Source organism: Pezoporus flaviventris, unplaced genomic scaffold (assembly GCF_033815535.1).
Source record: "Pezoporus flaviventris isolate CSIRO_AGI_PZ_B2104156 unplaced genomic scaffold, CSIRO_AGI_Pfla_v1 ptg000078l, whole genome shotgun sequence".
Taxonomy (NCBI): domain Eukaryota; kingdom Metazoa; phylum Chordata; class Aves; order Psittaciformes; family Psittacidae; genus Pezoporus; species Pezoporus flaviventris.
Window position 1 is genome coordinate 15,453,885 of NW_026892626.1, and position 19,744 is coordinate 15,473,628.

Sequence of the window (19,744 nt, forward strand, 5' to 3'; positions counted from 1 at the left end):
CTATGTCCCTTTGTCTCTCATGCTAATGCCAGAGAAGGTTGTCAGAACAAGGCTTCTTTGTCCTTCAGTGTTTTCATCTCTTTCTCCAGGCCTCACTCTCTTCCTGTGTTCATACAAAATACCCTAATTGGTGTCACCTCTCCATCATAGGTTACTCTAGGGATTCCCTCAGCACTACCTCCTTTTCTTGTATAGCACAGAAGCTTTATCTCCTTCCCTGCCCTGAATGTAGCTGAGACGATGCTGTGCAGAGAAGTCCCCTGTGCTTCCCTGTTAGCAGCCTACAAGAGGAATGACAACATTTCAGTGCATTAGAGCTGGCAGCTTCCATCAGTGTGCTGTGGCCCCCTTGGCTGTTTTCTCCTATCTGTTTGGGACACGTGGGCCATGTCTCTCAGTGGCCGACTGTGCGTATGCAGATAGGGAGCACATTGCTGCTGGCAAAGCTGGGAGAACTGGGTGGGCATTTCCATCCCAGATGCCACTGAAGGAGGGAAGAAGAAGGATTATCATGGCCAATTCACATAAGTGAAATCTCACGTTTCGCATAGTCTAAAACCTGTCAGCCTAGGGACAGTATTTTCCCTTGATAAACAAAAGGGGATGGAGGAAAGCTATTGGAAAGTAGTATCATAAATAACTTTGTGCTTTTACTTCCTCAAACTTTAAACAAAGGGAGTTGACCTTCCTTGGCATTTTAAAAGCACCAAGCCTTTGAAATGTTCAGGTATTTACCTTTTAATTGTTGACACTTCTGAGCATCAGCAAAAGGCTACTTTTGCAGGATGGCAGGGTGTTTAAAACATTGGTCTCCTTTTCCCCTCCCCTCAATCTGGAGAGCTGTTCAAACATCATGCTCAGTTGTGAATGATCTTTAAGCAGCTGTTCTGGAAATGCCTTGCTCCAGGTGTGACACTGGGTTTTCATGCTGACCCCAGTGTCTGTCTTCCTAAGGAAGGAGAACTTCTCATCTGAGCTCAGAGTTAAAGATCCCAGCTGTGTTCTTCACCTCTCTTTAGTGTGCTAAAAGAGAGAGTAAAGTCAGACAGAGCAGGAAAGGGAAAGCACAGGAAGGTGAAGAAGAAAAAGAAATGGTGAGACATTTCCTGTTTGGGGAAGAAAATTCTTTAGTTTCTCTTGCATTAATGGAAACCATTACACCTGTATGCCAATAGCATTCCATTTCTCAGCCACTGGGTACATCTCATCAGTATTTCTTGGTGGATTTTAAACTCCTCCAGACTCCCTCTATAGCTGGTTTCCACTTGGGGCTTGTCTGCAGCAAATCCAGTTTGGATTTGTTGTTCCCATCAATGCAGCTCCACTGGTTGTAATAGCAGTATAGATAGCACTTGGCTGCATTATCTAATCCCACTGGGCTGTGACAGGAGAGTAAAAACAACCTAAAAAATAACTAAAATGTGCCTACATTGGAGCATTAGTCATTCCTTGTGTGTTACTGGTATTGCTGCAATGCTGGGGAATTCTGGATATGAATTCTCTATATAAACCTTGCTCCCTTTCCTATTCAAATTGGCTTTTTTTCTTTTAAGGCTACTTTTGCATTCTTAATCTGTTTACGGATAAGCACAAAGGTTTCATAATTAAACTTCCAAATTTGGTAGCTTAGCTCAGTAGCTGCTCTTACAGTGGTAAGGCAGAAAGTAACTGTGCCAATGTGAGTCTGTGGAGGAAGTGTCCTTAATGTCAATGTGTCAGAAAGGCATCCCTGCAGCTCTCTGGAGACTGAAATCTAATGTCAAGGCAGAAGGAAGCGAGGTCTGAGTTAGAGTCGTACTGCTGTCAAAGCAAGTTATTCTACCATATAGGAAAATGAATTTTAAGAGAATGCAGTGGAAAGCAGTGGCCAGATTGAGACATAGATTTGATGGGCTTATTTGACATCTTTAATTCTCCATTGATGATCCAGAAGCCCCCTAAAATGATTTGCAATGTTTTCATGCTGCAAGTAAAAGCCGAATGCGTGCTTCATTAACAGCTCATTAAGTTGTTCATATTGGTCATAAGCAGTCTTTGGTACAGCAGAATGCTTTATACAGTGCGGCAGCTCCTGCCTAGCCGTGGTGTAATTGCTTCTCTTTATCACGTCTCAGTGTAGGAGAGATGTTTCTGTCCAAGCAAAAATATCATCAGTTTTTGATCAACTGCATGTGCTTATATCTCTGTCACTGCTATTGCTGGTGAGGGTGGCATTAGGCTGCAATTGCCATGCAACGTTTTGCTCAGGTGATGAACTTCCATCTCGCAAAGCCAACAATTTGATGTCAATTGTTAGTACTGACTGTAACCCAAGACAGACAGACAGTTTTTCTGCACTCAAATTCATCATCAGGACTCCTGTGTTTGTTCTGTAGTAGGTGCAAGCAGCAGTGGGAGTGGTAGGACAAATTAGCTGTTCTGCTGCAGTGTTATATAGCCTGTGAAGAACTGAGTGCAGGGACATCCCTGCACAGTGCACAGAGGGTGGAGGAAGGAGAAGCCTAATCATGTATGCAAAGCTGTATTGAACTAACAGCAGACCTACTCCATTAAAAGCAAAGGAATTAACCTTCCTTTCAAATATATGAGTAATCAGTAGTAAAGTAAGACAAACCATAAATTGCACTGGTAAAGAAGTAGGGAAGCCCCTGGCTGATAACTCATATTCAAGGACACGCAGGCTGGAGCTTGAGTATTTTTGACTAAAGGGTTATATTTGCAGCCAAATTTCTATTGCCTCTAATTGTGCGGCCCTGCTCTGCTTGGTTTCAGTCATCCTGTGACATGTGAGCAAAACATCATATTTTCATATGGGTCTCAACTCCTGTGGCTTTGCCTCCTCTGTACAGCTTTGCTGTGAAGCCAGCTGTAGAGAAAACACAGTTGGTTTTCTTTTCTGACATCTGTTTGCTGTGTCTGTCGTCAGTCATGGAACTGGCAACTTTCAGCTTGTCCATTTTTTTCTGTTTTTCTATTTTTTTCTATTTTTTTTTTTTTTTTTTTTTTTTTTGTGAACAGGCTGAGAAAGTTGGGGCTGTTTGTCCTGGAGAAGAGAAGCTGCGTGGAGACCTCATAGCAGCCTTCAAGTATCTGAAGGGGGCCTATAGGGATGCTGGAGAGGGACTCTTCATTAGGGACTGTAGTGACAGGACAAGGGGTAACGGGTTAAAACTTCAACAGGGGAAGTTTAGATTGGATATAAGGAGGAAGTTCTTTACTGTGAGGCTGGTGAGGCACTGGAATGGGTTGCCTGAGGAAGTTGTGAATGCTCCATCCCTCCATTCAAGGCCAGCTGGACAGAGCCTTGGGTGCTGTGGTTTAGTGTGAGGTGTCCCTGCCCATGCCATGGGGGTTGGAACTGGATGATCTTCAGGTCCTTTCCAACCCTAACGATTGTATGATTTTATGATTCTGTTGTAGACAGTTGCCTTTTGTTGTAATGAAAGAATGAATTAGCAATATCCTAAAATATTTTGGCTGCAGCAATTTGGACACTGAGATGATGTTGGGCGGGTATGGGACCACTGTTTTCAACTCAGGGTTGCTATGTCTGCAAAATAAACCAAGAAAGAGAAGACTCTCACTCAGAGTTGAGAAAATGTAAATGAAATCTCTCTCAGAAGCAGAAGATTACAGCCCTCCATGGGTTCCCCATTGCAATCTGTAAATCCTAAATGAATCCCTCATGGAGGTGAGCTACCCAAACTTGCATTAAAGCCACAGCAAAAGGTTCTCACAGTGGCAGATCTCACCTGCTCAGTTGGACTTTTTTCTAATATGGCTTTTAACATTTGGTCTGTGGCAAACCCAGTGGAGATTCACCCTAATTATTCTGTGTGCTCTCTTGGCTTTAGTGCAGCATAAGGAGTTCTTGGTGCTTTTAAGGCTTTAGTAGGTGCTACCATTACAGTTGAACATTAAGTGGGTGCTTTTGTTTCCTGTCTTGTGGTATTGTGATATTAGAGTGTGGGATTAATAAATGATTATGACTGGGACATGGCTCTAAATGGAGGAGGAGGAGTCTTGAGAACCAGAGAGCCTGGGGAGATAGTCTGAAGTAGGTAGGTAATTCTGCCTTTGCCTAATGGCTAGACATTTCTGAGAGAGTTGAGAGCAGGATGTTCCCACCTGCTGCTCCTGCTCCTCCCAGTGCTCCCGAGAGAAGATCAGGCCAGAGTATCAAACACTCAGCAGTTCTTCACCATCCCTTTCACCCTTGAACAATCTTCAATACATCATGGTGGGTGAATCCTGCATTCATCTGAGCTGACCCTTGCTCTCACTTACACACTGGCTTAGGTCTACTAGCTTTAGCAGACCTAATCCTCATTTGCATTTATGTAAGTGAAAGGGGATTTTAGCTTGTAGGTTTATGCCTGTGTGTTTGTTTGTGCATACCAATGCTTGTCAGACTCTTGCTGTTCCTGCTCATGGGGCCGTCTCTGCTGACTGATGGGCTGCCTCCCTGTGTGTGATCGTATCCTTGTTGACACAAAAGAAAAAGAGGAAAAAACTCCTTATATTATTTATCCCCTTCCTGATTTAGCCACCTGTATGCTGTTTCCAGAGGCAGTCTGACAGTTCTGTAAGGGCTTTACTTTAGGGCCAACAGCTCTCAGTCCCTTGATGGATAATTTCAGTACGCAATGTGATAGCCTATTTTAGGTTTATATTAGCTAAGTAGAACTGTGAGCTTCAGCAAAAGAAAAGTGTGTAGGTTTTGCTTGAAGGCTGTAACTGTTTCACAGTACTGCTCCATGAGATTTGCTTCCTTTGTAGGCATGGTAATGCAGTCACAGTAACTTCTTATGCAGTCACAGTAACTTCAGATCATGTCTGTCCCCTGAAAATCCTGGATTGCACATGAATTGGAAAATCTGAACCCCACATTAAAAGATTAGCAATCACAGCAACTGTGATTTCACCACCGCTGGAAGAGAGAGTGAGGTTTAGGATGCGAGTTACTTCTACTTCAGTCACTTGCCAGTTTATGAAGGTTCTTCATGAATAAGTCATATCCATGGAGGTTTCCTGAGCCTTCTCAGTTCAAAAAAATGGCTCCACTCCATGGAGTCTGTGTCCATGGAAAGGATACTCCATTTCTAGACCTTGTTTCATTGCAGTGTTTTCCATTATGTGTGGTTAATGTCATCTCTCCCTCCTTCCTCCCTCCACCCCCACATCCTTTTCATGTCTCTGCAGATGCTGAAGACAGGCCTAGCCAATATTGGGAAGCTTCCCAGTACTAAGCAGAGAAGCTGGGGATGTTACATTTGGGTATCATTTGCAGCTGCTTTTATTTATGCTTTTTCATGACTTCAGTACCCTTAAAATTTTGATGTGTCAGAACGCAGCTAAATTACCAAGTGTAGCATACAGGGAGGGGACCAAGTGTTTGCCTACCCAAGTAATATGGCACAGAGTAAAGCAATTGTGGGTGTGCTAGACTCCCAAATTTTCCATCCAGATATTTTCCTCCTCTCCACCCCTTCTTGTCCACCAAGGTAGGTTTGCCTGTTTGTCTTTCTGTTTTGCATTGGTTAGCTTGTGTTCCCTCTTCATCAGTGTTCGTGACGGTGAGAAAGATGTTGTTCCAGTTAGTCTTGTATTGACTTCCATTGGTCTCTTGTACCCTAGGAAATGTTTCAGTTTCTCTTACAATCATGTAAATCAACACATCTATCAACACCCCCAAAAAAGGGTTATTTCCTACTAAAACCTGGCTTTTCCAGCTGCTTTAACCTCCTCCCCACCCAGTAGAAGGTGGGGGAGACCAGGTCGCTCCTTTCCTGAGACTCATTTCAGGTCACAGGGGGTAACACAGGGCGGGCAAAGTTAGTAACTGGGTTAATAATTATGTAAGCTAATAACACCAGGTTTTGGTGCCAAACTGTCATGCCTGAATATGAGGGTAGGAGCACTCAAGTCTAATATTAGCAAATGGAGTTGTGTCGAGGGAGTTAAGATCCTTTATATGTGTCTCTGCTTGTCTTACTGCCTCTGAAATACAAAGTAACCCCAGAAAGTGCAGTCTTTGGAAAAAGCACATACTTCCATCACAAAACATATCCTAGCCTAAACCAGCTAGAAAATGGTGGGAAACATTCTAAAGATAGCTTGTGCTGCTTTGTCACAGCGGAAAGCTGCTTCGCAGTAGCCGTTTCTAAAGCACAATTAACTAATTGTTATTGAACTAATCAGCATCGCTCACGCAGCATTCCTTATGGCAGAGGTACTGCTGCACAGGGGAAGTGTGCCTCACTCCCACCTCTCTTTCCCAGCCACTGCAAGAAAATGGCCAATAAACACTGAACATGTTTCTCTCATGCTGCTTTTCCATCGTGGAAGGAGTGACTGCGAACATCTGCAGATGCACCTTTTTGTTCTTTCTTGGGAGGTATCATCTTTGCATTCCTTCTCTAAACCCATGCTGCAAGAAAGCCCCTTGCGTTTTGCTTTGCCCATTCTGCAGATCAAGTCTTGCTGTTTTATCTTGTGTCCTTCTGTTTGTTATGTTGTGTTTGGCTTTTAAAATCCACTTAACTGTTGCTTGCCTACTCCATAACTTGAGGGCAGTGGCTGCAGCGGGAGAAGAAACAATCTGTTCTCCATGCCACTGGGGACATAAGTTCAATAAGATGAGGATAGGATAGGCTAGACATTTGAAAAACAATAATATGAGGGTTATTTTAAGAGTTATTAAAATAGGGGAATGCTGGCAGAATCTGTGTGGAGGTGGCCGGGGAATCCGGGGAGAGGTCATGGATGGAGCTTACACCAACATCTGAGCAGCAGAGATGATCCCGGTGTGACACAGGGGGATGGATGTCTGAGCCCTTTCCAAAGGCTTTCCACCTCTGTTTTCCATGACTGTGTGTGCCAGGAATCAGTGTGTAAACTTCAGAGGTGCTGCATATGCAAGATTTGTCAGCACATGCTAAACTGAATATTACTGCTGTGTCTTCTCTCTTCTGTTGTTACTAGGTAGATAAGATTACAGCTGGGATGTCAGAACCACCCCTCCATTATAATGTGTAGACATACAGATTAGAAGCTTTTTAGGCCTGGAGCTGTGTCTTTGTTCTGTGTTTATGCAACACATTTCGCAATGAGATTCTGGCCTCTAGGTGCTAACACCAAAATGCAAATATATTGATTACTAGGGAATAAAAGCAGGCATGTTCACAAAGGCATGCTTTGATAAACTAAGGAGGAAGTGCTTGCTAGACAGAAAAGGATCAGAGGCCTTTACAAAACTGAAACTTGCTTGGGATTGTTGGGAACTGTGGGATCAAGCTGATGCACAGAAAATCTTCAGTCTCTTTTTCACTGCATTTTTCTCCTCATTTTTTTTTCGCCTGCATGTTTATTTAAATGGCATGAGTGTCAGGAAACCTTGTCCCAGTCTTGTCTGTGAATTTCCTGACATAATACTGGCATTACAGAAGCAATTAGAAAATCAGTAGAGGAGAAATCTTTTCCTAGCTGGCAATTGCAGCAGATGTAAGAGCAGCAAGGAGTGCTTCATAAAAACAGTTACCGAGTATACCAAATGAATCACAAGGATTTGTAGCCTACCTGTGCTACAGAGCATCGTGGCAACTGTCACTGAGAAAAGGAATAGTAGTTTTGTATTGATAAAAAGCTCTGGGTGACACAGAGAGCAAATATCCCAAGGAAGCAGTGAGAAAAAGTAAGGTGAACCTTCTGCAATGCACAGAGCTCTGTCACAGGCAGGCCACTGGGGATTTTAAGCACCTTCTCTTTAAAGGTTATAAGCATTTGCAAGCTCAAATTGACTGCAGTGTGAGCAGAGGCTGTTCAGCACGACTGGAAAATGAGGGCAGTGATATGTTTAAATGTGAATTTAGATGTATAACTTTATTTATGGGCTCATTTTGACACTCACCGCATTTCCCAATAGAGTTGTTTTTACTTGATTCTGCCAATCTCATCCCAGTCCATAGTTATTGTTATTTTTTTTCCAAATTACTATACAACCTGCTCAGCCTTTCTCCTTATGGTTTTGGCTGAGAAAGTGTTTCAAGGAGACAGTCTCAAAGGTGAACTGGAATCAGACAAATATCTGCATGAAATTCCAAGGCAGGATATGTGCACAGAATTAGACTTCATGGATACGTACTGAAGATGAAATGCTTTCCACCTGCCAAGGGCTGAGTTTGGACCCTCAGGGGTCTGTGTCACTCCTGCTATAGTTGATAATGTCACTAACAGCTAAAGCCATGTGAGGTTAGCTTTAATCTTGATTTTTATGTATTCATGCTTTCAACAGTCATGAAAAAACTCAGAGCTCAGTAATCTTGAACTGCATTCCTAGAAGGTAATAGGCTTTTGAATTCACCTTTAAAATTGCTTTTTATTGGCACAGGCTGTCCATACATACAGTGAATGGTTTGGGGTTTCAAACAGGCAGAGGCCTTAGGGGTGCGTTTCCTTCTTTTTAAAGTATTTCATTTCACCCTTAATGTAATGTGCTGTCTGCACAGAGCCACATCGAGCAGCAGCAGCACTGTTCTGCTGTCCTTCTGTCAGCAAGAAATCTGTGCTTAGAAGAGGAGGTACACATCAGCCTTTGAAAGTTGAGCAGAGGGACAGACACACATGGCACAAAACCAAACAATTTACATCTCATGGCGGATCTGGGGTAGTGAAAAGAAATGTCGTTTTCAACATCAGCCTCTTTTTTCTTTCCTTCCCATCAAATTGTCTGCCGCTGTGCCAGCAAAAGTGCAGCTCCAGCAGTGAGTGTGTCACTGCAGAGTGATCACTGGCAGGTTTTAACCATTGTGTTTCTTAGATGTGCTCCAAAAAGGGGTTGAGGAAACATGGTGTTTTTCTGGCAGCAGGTCGCACACGCTGACTCTTCTAATGGTCACATCTCAGAAGCAGCAATTGTTGCAGGCTGACGCAGGGGATCCAAAGAAAAACACTATTAAAGATGCTGCTTTAGACCTGGGTATTGAGAGCACTTTGAAGCTGTCAGCTGAGGACAGGCAGTAGTGTCACTACCACGAAAGAAAATACGTTGTTAAAGTGGTCCATTTTCTTCCGCGATTGCACATATTCCTGTTTCCCTGAGCATGTCATCGTCTGCAAATCTCCACGATGCATTTTCAGGCTTGTACTGTGTGATCAGCTTGGCCTCACGCTCTGTTGTATGCTGTGGAAGTCTCAAAATCTCGAGCTTTTTGGTCTTTGACAGCAGTACTGTTGCCCTGAACTTCCTGCGCTCCACCATGAAGCCCAGAAGACAGAGCCACAATTAAACGAGTGCACCCCTCTGAACAAGCTGTATTTAACTGGTGGTCACTGTCACCTTGTGCACTCACTATGTGCAGCTAAAAAAGAAACAAATATTATAAACAAACAGTTTTAACTGAGCCCCGCAATAAAGGCTATTTTCAATTTTGCTGTTCACGTTTTAATTGTACAGCAATAATTTTGCAATTGAGTTGCCGATGGCAAACATGCAAAAGACATTAACTTTATTTATGTTTGGGATTATTAATGTGGCTGTTAAAATTCCTCCAGTTAGTTTTGATTGAATTGTTTTTTGTGCAATTCTGTCGTTTAATGGAGCGGTAAATAAGAATTTCTGATAATGAGCCCAAGCATCTGTCACAACAACCTGGCGCTGGTTATTAACATTTCCATTAACGGCAGGGTGGGCAGTGATAATATGGAAACCACACAGTTAGAACAAAATAAATAGTTGGTGTCAGGCTGAGTGGGTGTTAATTACTATTTTATTTTATAACTCGGGGGGAGGGAGTATTGGTAGAAAAGTGTGACTTATGAAGGTCATTCTCTCTAAAGAAAGAAGTCTCCAGAGGAAGGGGTAAGGGGAGCTAACTCGAGCAGTGAATGTTTTAACACTTCTATTTATGGCCCATAAAGGGGCAGAGAAAAGAGGAGCTTTCTCAGGTGCTCAGGGTGAAGGCTATGGCACTGTGAACGTACAGAAGTGTACCCTTCGCCCTGCCTTTCTTTCCCTACTTCGGGAATTTGAACAGGACATGCTTCAGCACCTTTTCTGTAAACAGAACATGTGCTGTTTTGTTGAGACCTGCCCGAGGCAGAGACAGCAGGTCGGGAGAACAGACTGTCCTTGCTAGCCGCTGGGGAAGAAAATCCACCTGCACCGAGCTGCATCCTGACAAAGGGAAGGATGGTGTGACCCAGGTGCACTCTAAGATTAGTTTTCTGGCATAGCACAATCCAAGGAAGAAATATCATCAGGAGCCAAAGAGGGCCAGTGTGTGTATGTGAAGGTATAATCGAAAAGAGCTAGCGAGTAACAACTAAAAGTCATTTTGTCATTACATAAAATATTAATTGAATTGCTTAGCATCTGACTGGTTTGGGAGGTAATTTTGGACAGTATTTTGGCCCTAAGTCTTGGACCCTTGCAAAGAGGCTGTTATAAAGACTTGCTGTTGAGAGGGTGGCCAGGCTAATGGTGGCAGGGGAGCTGCCTTGCTCCCAGTCGCTCCCAGCATCACTGCCCAAGGCAAACCCAGAATGATAGAATGAAGATGAAATTCTCTTTTCTTTTTCAAAGCTGCTGGCAGGATCAAGTTGGTTCTATGTCTAACCCAGCCTGTGTGGGAGCAACCACCTCTGGAGGCTTGGCTGCTCCTCAGTCCACGTGTGCTGAGACTTCCGTGTGATAGATTCCTCCAGGGCTGACTCTCTTAGCTGACTTGTGGCGTAAACAGAGCCCATCCTGAATCCTGCAAATGGGAAATTGCATCCTGGATATGAACTAGTTTTGCTTGTCACTGTTAATTCTTTTGTCCTCCTTTCTCTCTAGCACCAGCACTGGCCCCGCAGAACATCCAAATAAACTCCCTTTCTGCAAGCCAGTTGGAGCTCACCTGGGACCCACCTCCGGCTGACAGCCAGAATGGGAACATCCAAGGCTACAAGGCAATCTCCCATTTCTCCTGGTTTCATTTATCTTGCTTGGCGTTGCTATTACTTGTAGTTCATAGAGCTATCTCACAGTTGCCCTCACTGCATAAGGCAAATTAAAACAGCATTCAGATTGCAGTACAGAAATGGCACTGAGTCCCAAAACAAAAAGAAAGAGAATGAGGGGGAGAGAAAAGAAGTATGTTGCTTTTTGTGGAGAAGGAGAGCATGGGGAAACAGGGTATGCAGATAAGGAGGCAGCTTTACTTATGCAGGCAACATATCTGCTCCAAAAAGCAACAGACATGAGAGCTAGGGGCAAGAAATGTATTGAAGAAAATTAACTGTTACAAGCCATTAGGAAAAGCAGAACTTTCTCTAAGCTAGAAGCCTGAGCCAGGTCAGATTTCGGAAGAATGATTTCATTTCCTTAACTTTAACAAAATTAAATCATAGTATTAATTGCATTTGGTTCATAGGAGATGAGCATGTTTCAGAGGCATGTTGTTCAGCTTCTCCAGCATGAGAATGGACCCTCAGAGAGTGGAAATGGGCAAGTCTACAAACACTTGAGCTTGGCTTTGGTTCAGTGTCTGGCTCTGCCTCTCTCCATGAATTTAGGTCCATAAGCAAAGAAAAACCAAGCCAGTGTGAATAATCTGGCATCCCTTCTTGGCAGTAGCAAGCATCCTTATATATCAATTCATGTTCTTTTCCTTTTGTACATATAGAGAGCTCTAACAGCCTGGCTTGTAGAGCCAAGGAGGAGTCTTGCCTTGGCTCATTCTCGCAACTTTCTGGCTTGCTTTGGCCTGTTGTAATGCTCTCGCTGCCAGGCCTGTCCAATAAGTAGGGCTGGCACCATTTTTCCTCTTGGAAACAATTTCTCCAAAGCCTAATTTTATGGCATCAGGATAAAAATTACGTAAGTGAAGAATGGGAAAAAGTACCTCAAGAAACTTTAAGGAAAGTCTTTATTACCCTTGTCAAGAAGACATTTGTTTGGCTGTCCGTGACCACAAATGGTGAAACCATTGTGTGCATACAAAGGTGAATTTATGGACCATCATAGCAGGATGCCAGTGCTGACAGGCAGCTAGCTTTTCAGGGAGAATTTAAAAACTGCCCTCTCATGCTGAGCTCTGGCAGCTCATATCTGCTGTCATTAGGCCACATTCTTCAGCCTGTGCTCTATGTTTGAGTGATGTACTCAGCTATGTGGTCACTGGACCACTTTGATGCTAGGAATTTGCCAAAGGAAGAGAAAAGACTGGGAAGATGGTGAAAAGTGTTAGGATCCCATTTAGTGTAGGAGTCCAGAGCAAGACTGTGCCATCTTCCTCATTTTTTATAGCTGCAGTGCCCAGATATTTTCTACATGTAGGATATACTGAAACATCTCTGTGTTACAACAGATTTATTACTGGGAGAGCGACACCCAGAATGACACAGAGAAAGTGAAGGTCCTTTTCCTTCCGGAGACGACTGTCCGGCTCAAGAACCTGACCAGCCACACACGGTACATGGTCTGCATCTCCGCGTTCAACGCAGCCGGGGATGGCCCCAGAAGCAGCCCCTCACAGGGCAGGACACACCAGGCGGGTATGGGATCATTGTCTTGTCTCAAAGCACAGCCTTGGTGGTGACCAGCATGTAACTGGGCAATGGCTGAGGACATGGGTGGATGCAGGAGGGCACTGGTGTTCAGATTTAGCTTTCAGATGCGTCATTGCTCTGCAGTGGTCATGGAGGGTTAAAAAGGATCAAATATGTGGACCATGGGGGAAAGGGAGTGATGCAGAGGAAATAAATGGACCTCCAAGAAGGACCAGTCTCTTCACAAGCTGGTCCAGAAAGCATCTATGGGTCTGTTTCTGGCCTCTGCCATCACACCTGAAAATATAAAGGAACTCATCTCCAGTGCCTGGAAATTGCCCAGGCAGTCCTGTGAGAGAATTGTTGTGCGTTTTGTCATTCCTCCTTTTTTAAAGCTGGCTCAGCAGCCACCTAGTTGAACTGGGTTCTGTGCTGGATGTGATGGTTCTGTGTTGGTTCCGTGGTGGGAGTGTTCTAGCAGAGGATTAAGGTAGTGCCCTTGTTGGTGGCAGTGGAGGTGTACACTTGGATTGTATGCTCACACAGCACCCTTCTGAGGATCATTCCCTTCTGTGTCCTATCTTCTTGCTTGCTTTTGAGATTCAGCTTTGCAGCTGACTGCTGGGTGTTTTTAGGACACCTGGCTTTCTAATTGATTACCAGACATTGGAATACAATTGAAAAATTCCATTTTCAACTTGTTTCCTTTACATTCAGGCTGGGCAAATAAACCAATGTTTTATTATATATATCAGATTAACTATTTCTACTGGAGTTCATTTCTGTTTGTCATCCTTTCAGCACCCAGTGCTCCCAGCTTCTTGACGTTCTCGGAGATCACTTGCACGACACTCAATGTGTCCTGGGGCGAGCCGACAGCAGCAAATGGAGTCCTGCAGGGTTATCGAGTAGTCTATGAGCCCTTGGCTCCCATCCAGGGTAAGACAGACCTCTGATCATACATATTCATGGAGAAATGACAGAAAAGTACTGTAGTAGCTTTTATCTCTGCCCAATTTCCTACTTACTCTCTGTCGTTTTCCAAGGGAAGCCAGGTGGCAGAGGGCAAGTAAAACAATTCCACTTTGACCAAAACTGTTCAGCAAACTGTAATATTGTGGATTATAGGTATTTTTCTGCCCCCTCTCATTTTCTTGCACAAACTATATTCTATGTGATTTGAAAAGTCATTTTACAGCCATCGTTACCTGGTGTGGGCAAAGGAGAAACTCAGCCTGAGAGTGCCTGATTGTCTCCCTGTGTTGCACTTTGAAATTGCTGACTAGGCTCCATCCCAGAATAATCAGTCAGACACATTTGCCTTGCTTATCACATCATGTGTCACTTCTGTTATCACAAAGATTGCAGGGGCATCAAATGTGCTAGTCATCACTGGTACCTCTGCTGCTTTTGACAGGGTAGAATAATTGTGTGAGAGATTTAGTTGTGTCTATTTACATGGAGTTTTCAAGCAGCATTTTTACCCCAGCACTAGATTTAAGCTAGACCACAACAGTGTTGTGCCCACAAATGTTTCATTAATTTGCCAGAAAAACAACAGAGAAAGATTTGGCAATTTCTCTGAAAACAAATGTAAATTCATTCCGAAGGAGAATTAGAAAAGATTGCAAAAGTTTGTGGATGGTCTTATTAATATTTGTATATTCCTGGTAGATTGCCAGTAGTTCAATAGGATGTCTGACTTTGGCAGTGTGGCAGCAGGCAGAGTGATTTCAGCCATTGCCAAGCCATTTTAAAATCTTTTCCAAAGAAATAAGGATATCAATCACTTGTATTTGCTTCTTCTGTAAGGAATAAAGATCTATATTGTCTAAATATCCATGTCTCATGCACTGAGAAAGTTATATTCAGGAATGAAAATACAAGAATAAAAGCACTTTCAGCCTTTATGGCTGGCAGGTCTGAGCACAAAGAACTAATGCAGAAAGCTTTTCTAATTCTGAGCAAGAAATGTATACAGAGTATACAGGAGGTTCAGGATGTTTGGGCATTTCCTGCCTTTTATTCATTCCTACACAATGTTTAAGAATACATTTTCTCCCCTGAAAATGTGGAAGTGTCAGATCATGTTTTCTCTGTATGTATTTGACTTAACATCCTCAGAATCTTTGTTTTCTTTTCTTCTTTCCCCCACTTCTGCCTATACTATCTCCATCTCTAGTTTGTCTTTCCTTCCCCTGTAGAAATTTCTGATGTAAGCAAGGACATTATGGAGGGCTTTGCCTCAGATTCTGAATTTTTGCCTAAATTTATTTCCCAGTTTCTATCCATTTGCTTTTGTGCCAACATTTTTCTTTCAGCAAACATATTTATTCTCTGACCATGGTAAGAAATCCCTCCCTTGATGCCATCATTTTCCTCCTGTAGCAAAGCCATACTCCTTTATTTAGAGAACAAGGTAGAGCCAAGCTCATTTGAAGATAGAGCATGTAGTGGTGCTGACTGTAGGTAGATCATGCAGACCCCATGATCCCAGAGGGTCCTTGCAGCCCCAAGTCTTACATTCCTCTGTGCCAACACTACAGTGCAGTAACATGGATGGACCAGACCCCCCTGGAGCTTTTTTTCTGCATCTTTTGACTTCACACCCATTCATTATATTCAGCTGAGTGTCCTCACTGTGACATCTCCTGTCCTCCCGTTCAGAAGCCACTGCTTAAAAGCTGCTCATTTTGCACAACTTTCTAAGAGGGATCTGTTCTTTAGCACAGCCTTCTCCCTGGTTGACCTTTTATTGTTTAAGCTTTACAGCTTTATGTTTTACACAATAATAGACAACAAAATTGCCCTGGAGCCTTTTTTAACAGTTCCTTTTTTGGGGAGACCATAACTTCAAAATGACAAATGCTTCCTGATTTGTCTTAGAGAAACGAAATAGTACACCTAGGGAAGGAGGGAACACTTTTACTGCTTCCTTGTTATCCAAGGAAAGATTCCCTGAGTTATAAATGGTATCTGGGAGAAAACTTTGAGCAGAAATTGCTTGGACGTTATTCTTTATTTAACCAATAAAACTGAACTTATTGTTTCAATTTGCATAAAACAGGCATCTGGATTGAGAAATACCTTCCTTGTGCATTTTTCTGGAAAGATAAACTAGCAAGCAGACTTCTCTGTCTGTCAGTGCGAAAAAAGTTCTCCCTTTCCCATCTTCTTGGTTTGCAATGTGTTCTGTACATCTGCAGAACTAGAAAAAGTGCCAAAAGGACTCTGTGAAATCAAACTTTCTGTTCTGTTCATTTGATTTTATAAATCAAATTCTTTCCATTGACTGACTTTTAGAAAATCTCAGTGTTTTCAAAGCACTCATTTCCACTCTGCCCTTTATGTAGCATTCAGAACCTAAGTGTGAAACTAGCTATGAACTTTGATAAAGGAAACACCACTGATTTTAGTTCATCCGTGTAAGGAAACTTCTTGGAGAGTGAGAAGAGGGAAACACCCTGAAGTCACGACTTCAGGCTTGTCCAAGCTAATAGTGCTTTGATTGCATCCTCTATTGCAGTGGCATTCACACCCACAAGTTACCTGTGAGATACACATCTTTCATTTTGCATTCAGTTGGCAATGGTGGAAATGACAGGATGAGTTGGATGGAAAAAAAAAAACTGGCCCTTGTTTCCTCCTTCAGGCAATGTTGCAGGTTACTTGGCAAAGAAGCAGTGGAGAACTGCTTGCTTAGGAAGCTATCTACGACATGCAGTCCTCTTCATTTACCTCCTCCTTTCTTCCCAGAGTAATTAGTGAAGTTGCATGTAGTCTCTTGGTAATTTCCCAGTTGTGTTGTAAGGTTTTTTTCTTGTCAGTACCCACTTATCAAGCTTAAACTCTAATTATACTTATCAGTGCTGAAAATTGGCTATTATCACTACTTAAACTCCTGCTAATTGTAAGAAATACTTTCTTAGCAAACTGTTAGATAATTTTACTTACCATCTAGATGTAATAAACTCCACTTGATTTCGTTTTTTTGCGTTGCAACCTTCTCTTATGTTTTTTTATCTGTGTGACTGTTCCAGGAGTAAGTAAGGTGGTGACTGTGGACATAAAAGGAAACTGGCAACGCTGGTTGAAGGTCCGAGATCTCACCAAAGGTATGACCTATTTATTCAAAGTGCAAGCCCGAACCATCGCCTATGGACCTGAGCTGCAAGCCAACATTACAGCTGGGCCAGCAGAAGGTAAGTGGAACAATAAAAGCATCAGTTATACAAAGATGGTCCAACAGTGGGGAATAGTGCAATCAGGGTTTCACATAAATTTCCAAGCCAAGGAGAAGTTGAGTCACAGGAGCTCAGGACATGATTCAGTGGGTTTTGCAACTGCCCATAAAAAACATGTTTCCCTTTTTCCTGAAATCAAGAAGTCTTATGTGAATAAACAAAACAGTGTGAATAAATCATAATGCAAATGGGCTAGCCAGGGATTTCTAAGCTGCAGCCTGACAGCACAGTGCATAATTCTGACTGTACTGCTCTGTGGTGGAGTCAAACTGGAATAACTGAAACCAGCAGAGGTTCCTGGATACAAAGCCAAAAAGAATTTACAATTATTCTTTCCTGACTCTGGCTTATGCAGATAGAGAAGTCTGCAAATTTCCTGAGATGTCAAGAGAACAGCAACATTCCCCTCTTGGCTCAATGTCTGTATAAAAGAGTTGGCTTTCTTATTTGGTCAGTGATTTTGATAAGCAGATAATCTAACAAGGTAGATGCCCTCCAGTGATACCAGCCTGTCCAGTAAATCACAGAGCATCAGTGCAATGGTCACAGTTCTGATTTTCCAGCTCAGGGAAGCATTTGCTTCCTCCATGAGAGCCACATGTGGCAGTTCCACCTTTCTGGGTGCAAGCAAGATTCCGTTTTATCACAGTACCCTCCATAGCCATGATCTAGGACAACAGCACTGTGGATCCACAGTTGAACTCTCATGCCCCACCACAGATAGTATAAAGTGGGAATCCTCTTCAAAGTGGCCATGGCATCTTCCCAAGTGAATGGGCAGGCAGCTGTCCTCACAAACCTCTCCCTGAAACTTGGAGGCTGGGTTCACCTCTAAAGGCAGAAATATCAGTGGCAATGTGCAACCCCTGCTGACATGCTAATGGTCAAAATGAGAGTGTTTTCTTCTATTCTTAACACAGGTACCTGTAAAACCCAGCCATTGGTCTATGGATACTAGATACTGGTACTAGAACTAGTGGAAAAAATTAGGTCAATACCCACTGAGCTGGATCAAGGTGTCTATATGTTGATCAATACTGCTAGACAATTTTTTTCCCCTGTATCAGTGGAAGAAATTAATACTGCAATCTGTCTCTGATGCCACCACCATTTGCTATTCTTTTTTTCATCCTTCAGGGTCTCCTGGCTCCCCTCAGGAAATTCTGGTGACAAAATCTGCTTCTGGGCTGACACTACAATGGACTGAGGGAGACTCAGGAGAAAAACCTACAACTGGCTACATTATAGAGGCACGACCCTCAGGTAAGGCATGGGAAACACAGAGAGCTTGGTGCCATGAGTTCCCTTCCTTCAGTCAACACTAAAAGCATCCCGCAGTGGAGAGATTGTTTGTCATCCCAGTAAGGCAGTGGGATTTTGTGAGAGAATTTTGTGAGCCAATATTAAACCATTGCTGGTTTATTATGTAGTTTATCAGATTTTTCATCTGCTTAGGAGTAGTCACAGAAAATTACCCTGAATAGTCTGGCTTTCGCTGTGCTACATCACTGGTAAATTATCCAGCTGATGAGCTAATATAGTTAATAATTAAAACCTACTTAAATGCTTACAGCATCTTTCATGTACAAGGACTAATAAGTACTTGCAAGCTGTATTTTGAGGACCAAAGGTAAAAGTCTGTCCTCTTCTGCAGCAGAACACAACAGCTAATTGCTGTTTTACTGTTAAGACTAGGGCCAGGACTTCAGCATCACATACACATTGGTTTCCCCATTTGTTCTGCAGGGAGGGCATTAGCAGGGGAAAAGGAATCCCCTCATTACCACAGTTTTTCTTAGCGCTTTCCCAGAGCAACTTTGCTTCTGGGATATGATTTTACTGAAGCTGCTCTCTTGCTTTTTCCAGAATATTTCTCCGGTTGGACAAAGTCCTTTTAAAAGCAAGGATATACTCCAGCCTCTTTCAGCTTGGTACCTGTTGCAAATTGAATAAGTGCACACTTTCTGGTAACCAAGTCATTAAGGAAAGCTGGTGAATGCCCCAGTGTAATATCACTCGCTAATTTCCATTCTACTCTGACAGTGGATGTTGGTAACCATTCGCCAAGTGCAGTTTTCCAGCTGATGATGCATCTACCAGATACTTGTTTCACATAGGCTGTGTTTGAATGTCATGGTGTCAAAAGCTTTGCTGAAGTCAGGATAGATGATGTCTGCTCTTTCTCCTCTATTGACGAGGTCTGCTACCCTGTCACAGAGGGAAATTAGACATGATTTATACTTGACATATCCATGTTGGCTGCTTGTTCTTTCCTCTTTTACTTCTAGGTGCTTGCCCATTGCTTGATTATGTATTGGTTAAGTGAGTGCTTATCTATTTGGCTATATAAAAAAATCCTGTTTCTTGTCTGTGTCTCGAATGTAAAGTTGCATTTAAAACCAGTGGTTTTAATTATACTCAAACAGACCAGTAACAAAATTATGGCCTGCGTTTCTGTGGTCATCACTGAAAATGCAGCTTCCCATACCTGCGTCTGATAGAATTTGCTCTGTAGTGAGGCTCTGCCATGACCCTAAAATTTCTTCCTTATTTCTGTCATTTAACTTGAGAATTGTTTTCAAAACAAAGTCAAGGAAAATGGGTACCTTCTCAAAGCACTGGAGTTTCCCAAAGCACTCAAGATTACTTTTCTATTTAATTAGAGGCATGACACTGCTGTGCTTCTATTTCTTTTACATTGCTTATTGATTTCTGCCCTTATTTCTTCATAGGTAGAATATACTGTCTTATTTGAACAGCATTGTTTAGATAACAAGTTAAACCAAAGCTGTACACTGAAGCTCACTCACTGGCTTGATTTCCCCAAGCAGGGCTTTCTGAGTACAAGTATTTTAGAGGGAAACCTGCAGCCCATGTACACATTATCTGCAAGGTGGAAATTCAGCTCATATGGCTGGTGACATTGCAATGGTGACACTGATGCTCCTGGGCTTGTCTCGCCATTCGAT

At 42.8% G+C, this 19,744-nt stretch overlaps 1 protein-coding gene across 1 annotated transcript in view; it reads left to right on the forward strand.

Moving 5' to 3' along the window:
• SDK1 (sidekick cell adhesion molecule 1) overlaps nucleotides 1-19,744 on the forward strand; it is a 418,839-nt gene that overhangs the window by 374,699 nt on the left and 24,396 nt on the right. Inside the window, exons 37-41 of the mRNA XM_061473901.1 lie at nucleotides 10,835-10,950; nucleotides 12,351-12,537; nucleotides 13,333-13,470; nucleotides 16,572-16,733; nucleotides 17,913-18,038. Of these exons, the coding sequence (XP_061329885.1) occupies nucleotides 10,835-10,950; nucleotides 12,351-12,537; nucleotides 13,333-13,470; nucleotides 16,572-16,733; nucleotides 17,913-18,038 (729 nt within the window). The remainder of the gene's footprint in view (nucleotides 1-10,834; nucleotides 10,951-12,350; nucleotides 12,538-13,332; nucleotides 13,471-16,571; nucleotides 16,734-17,912; nucleotides 18,039-19,744) is intronic.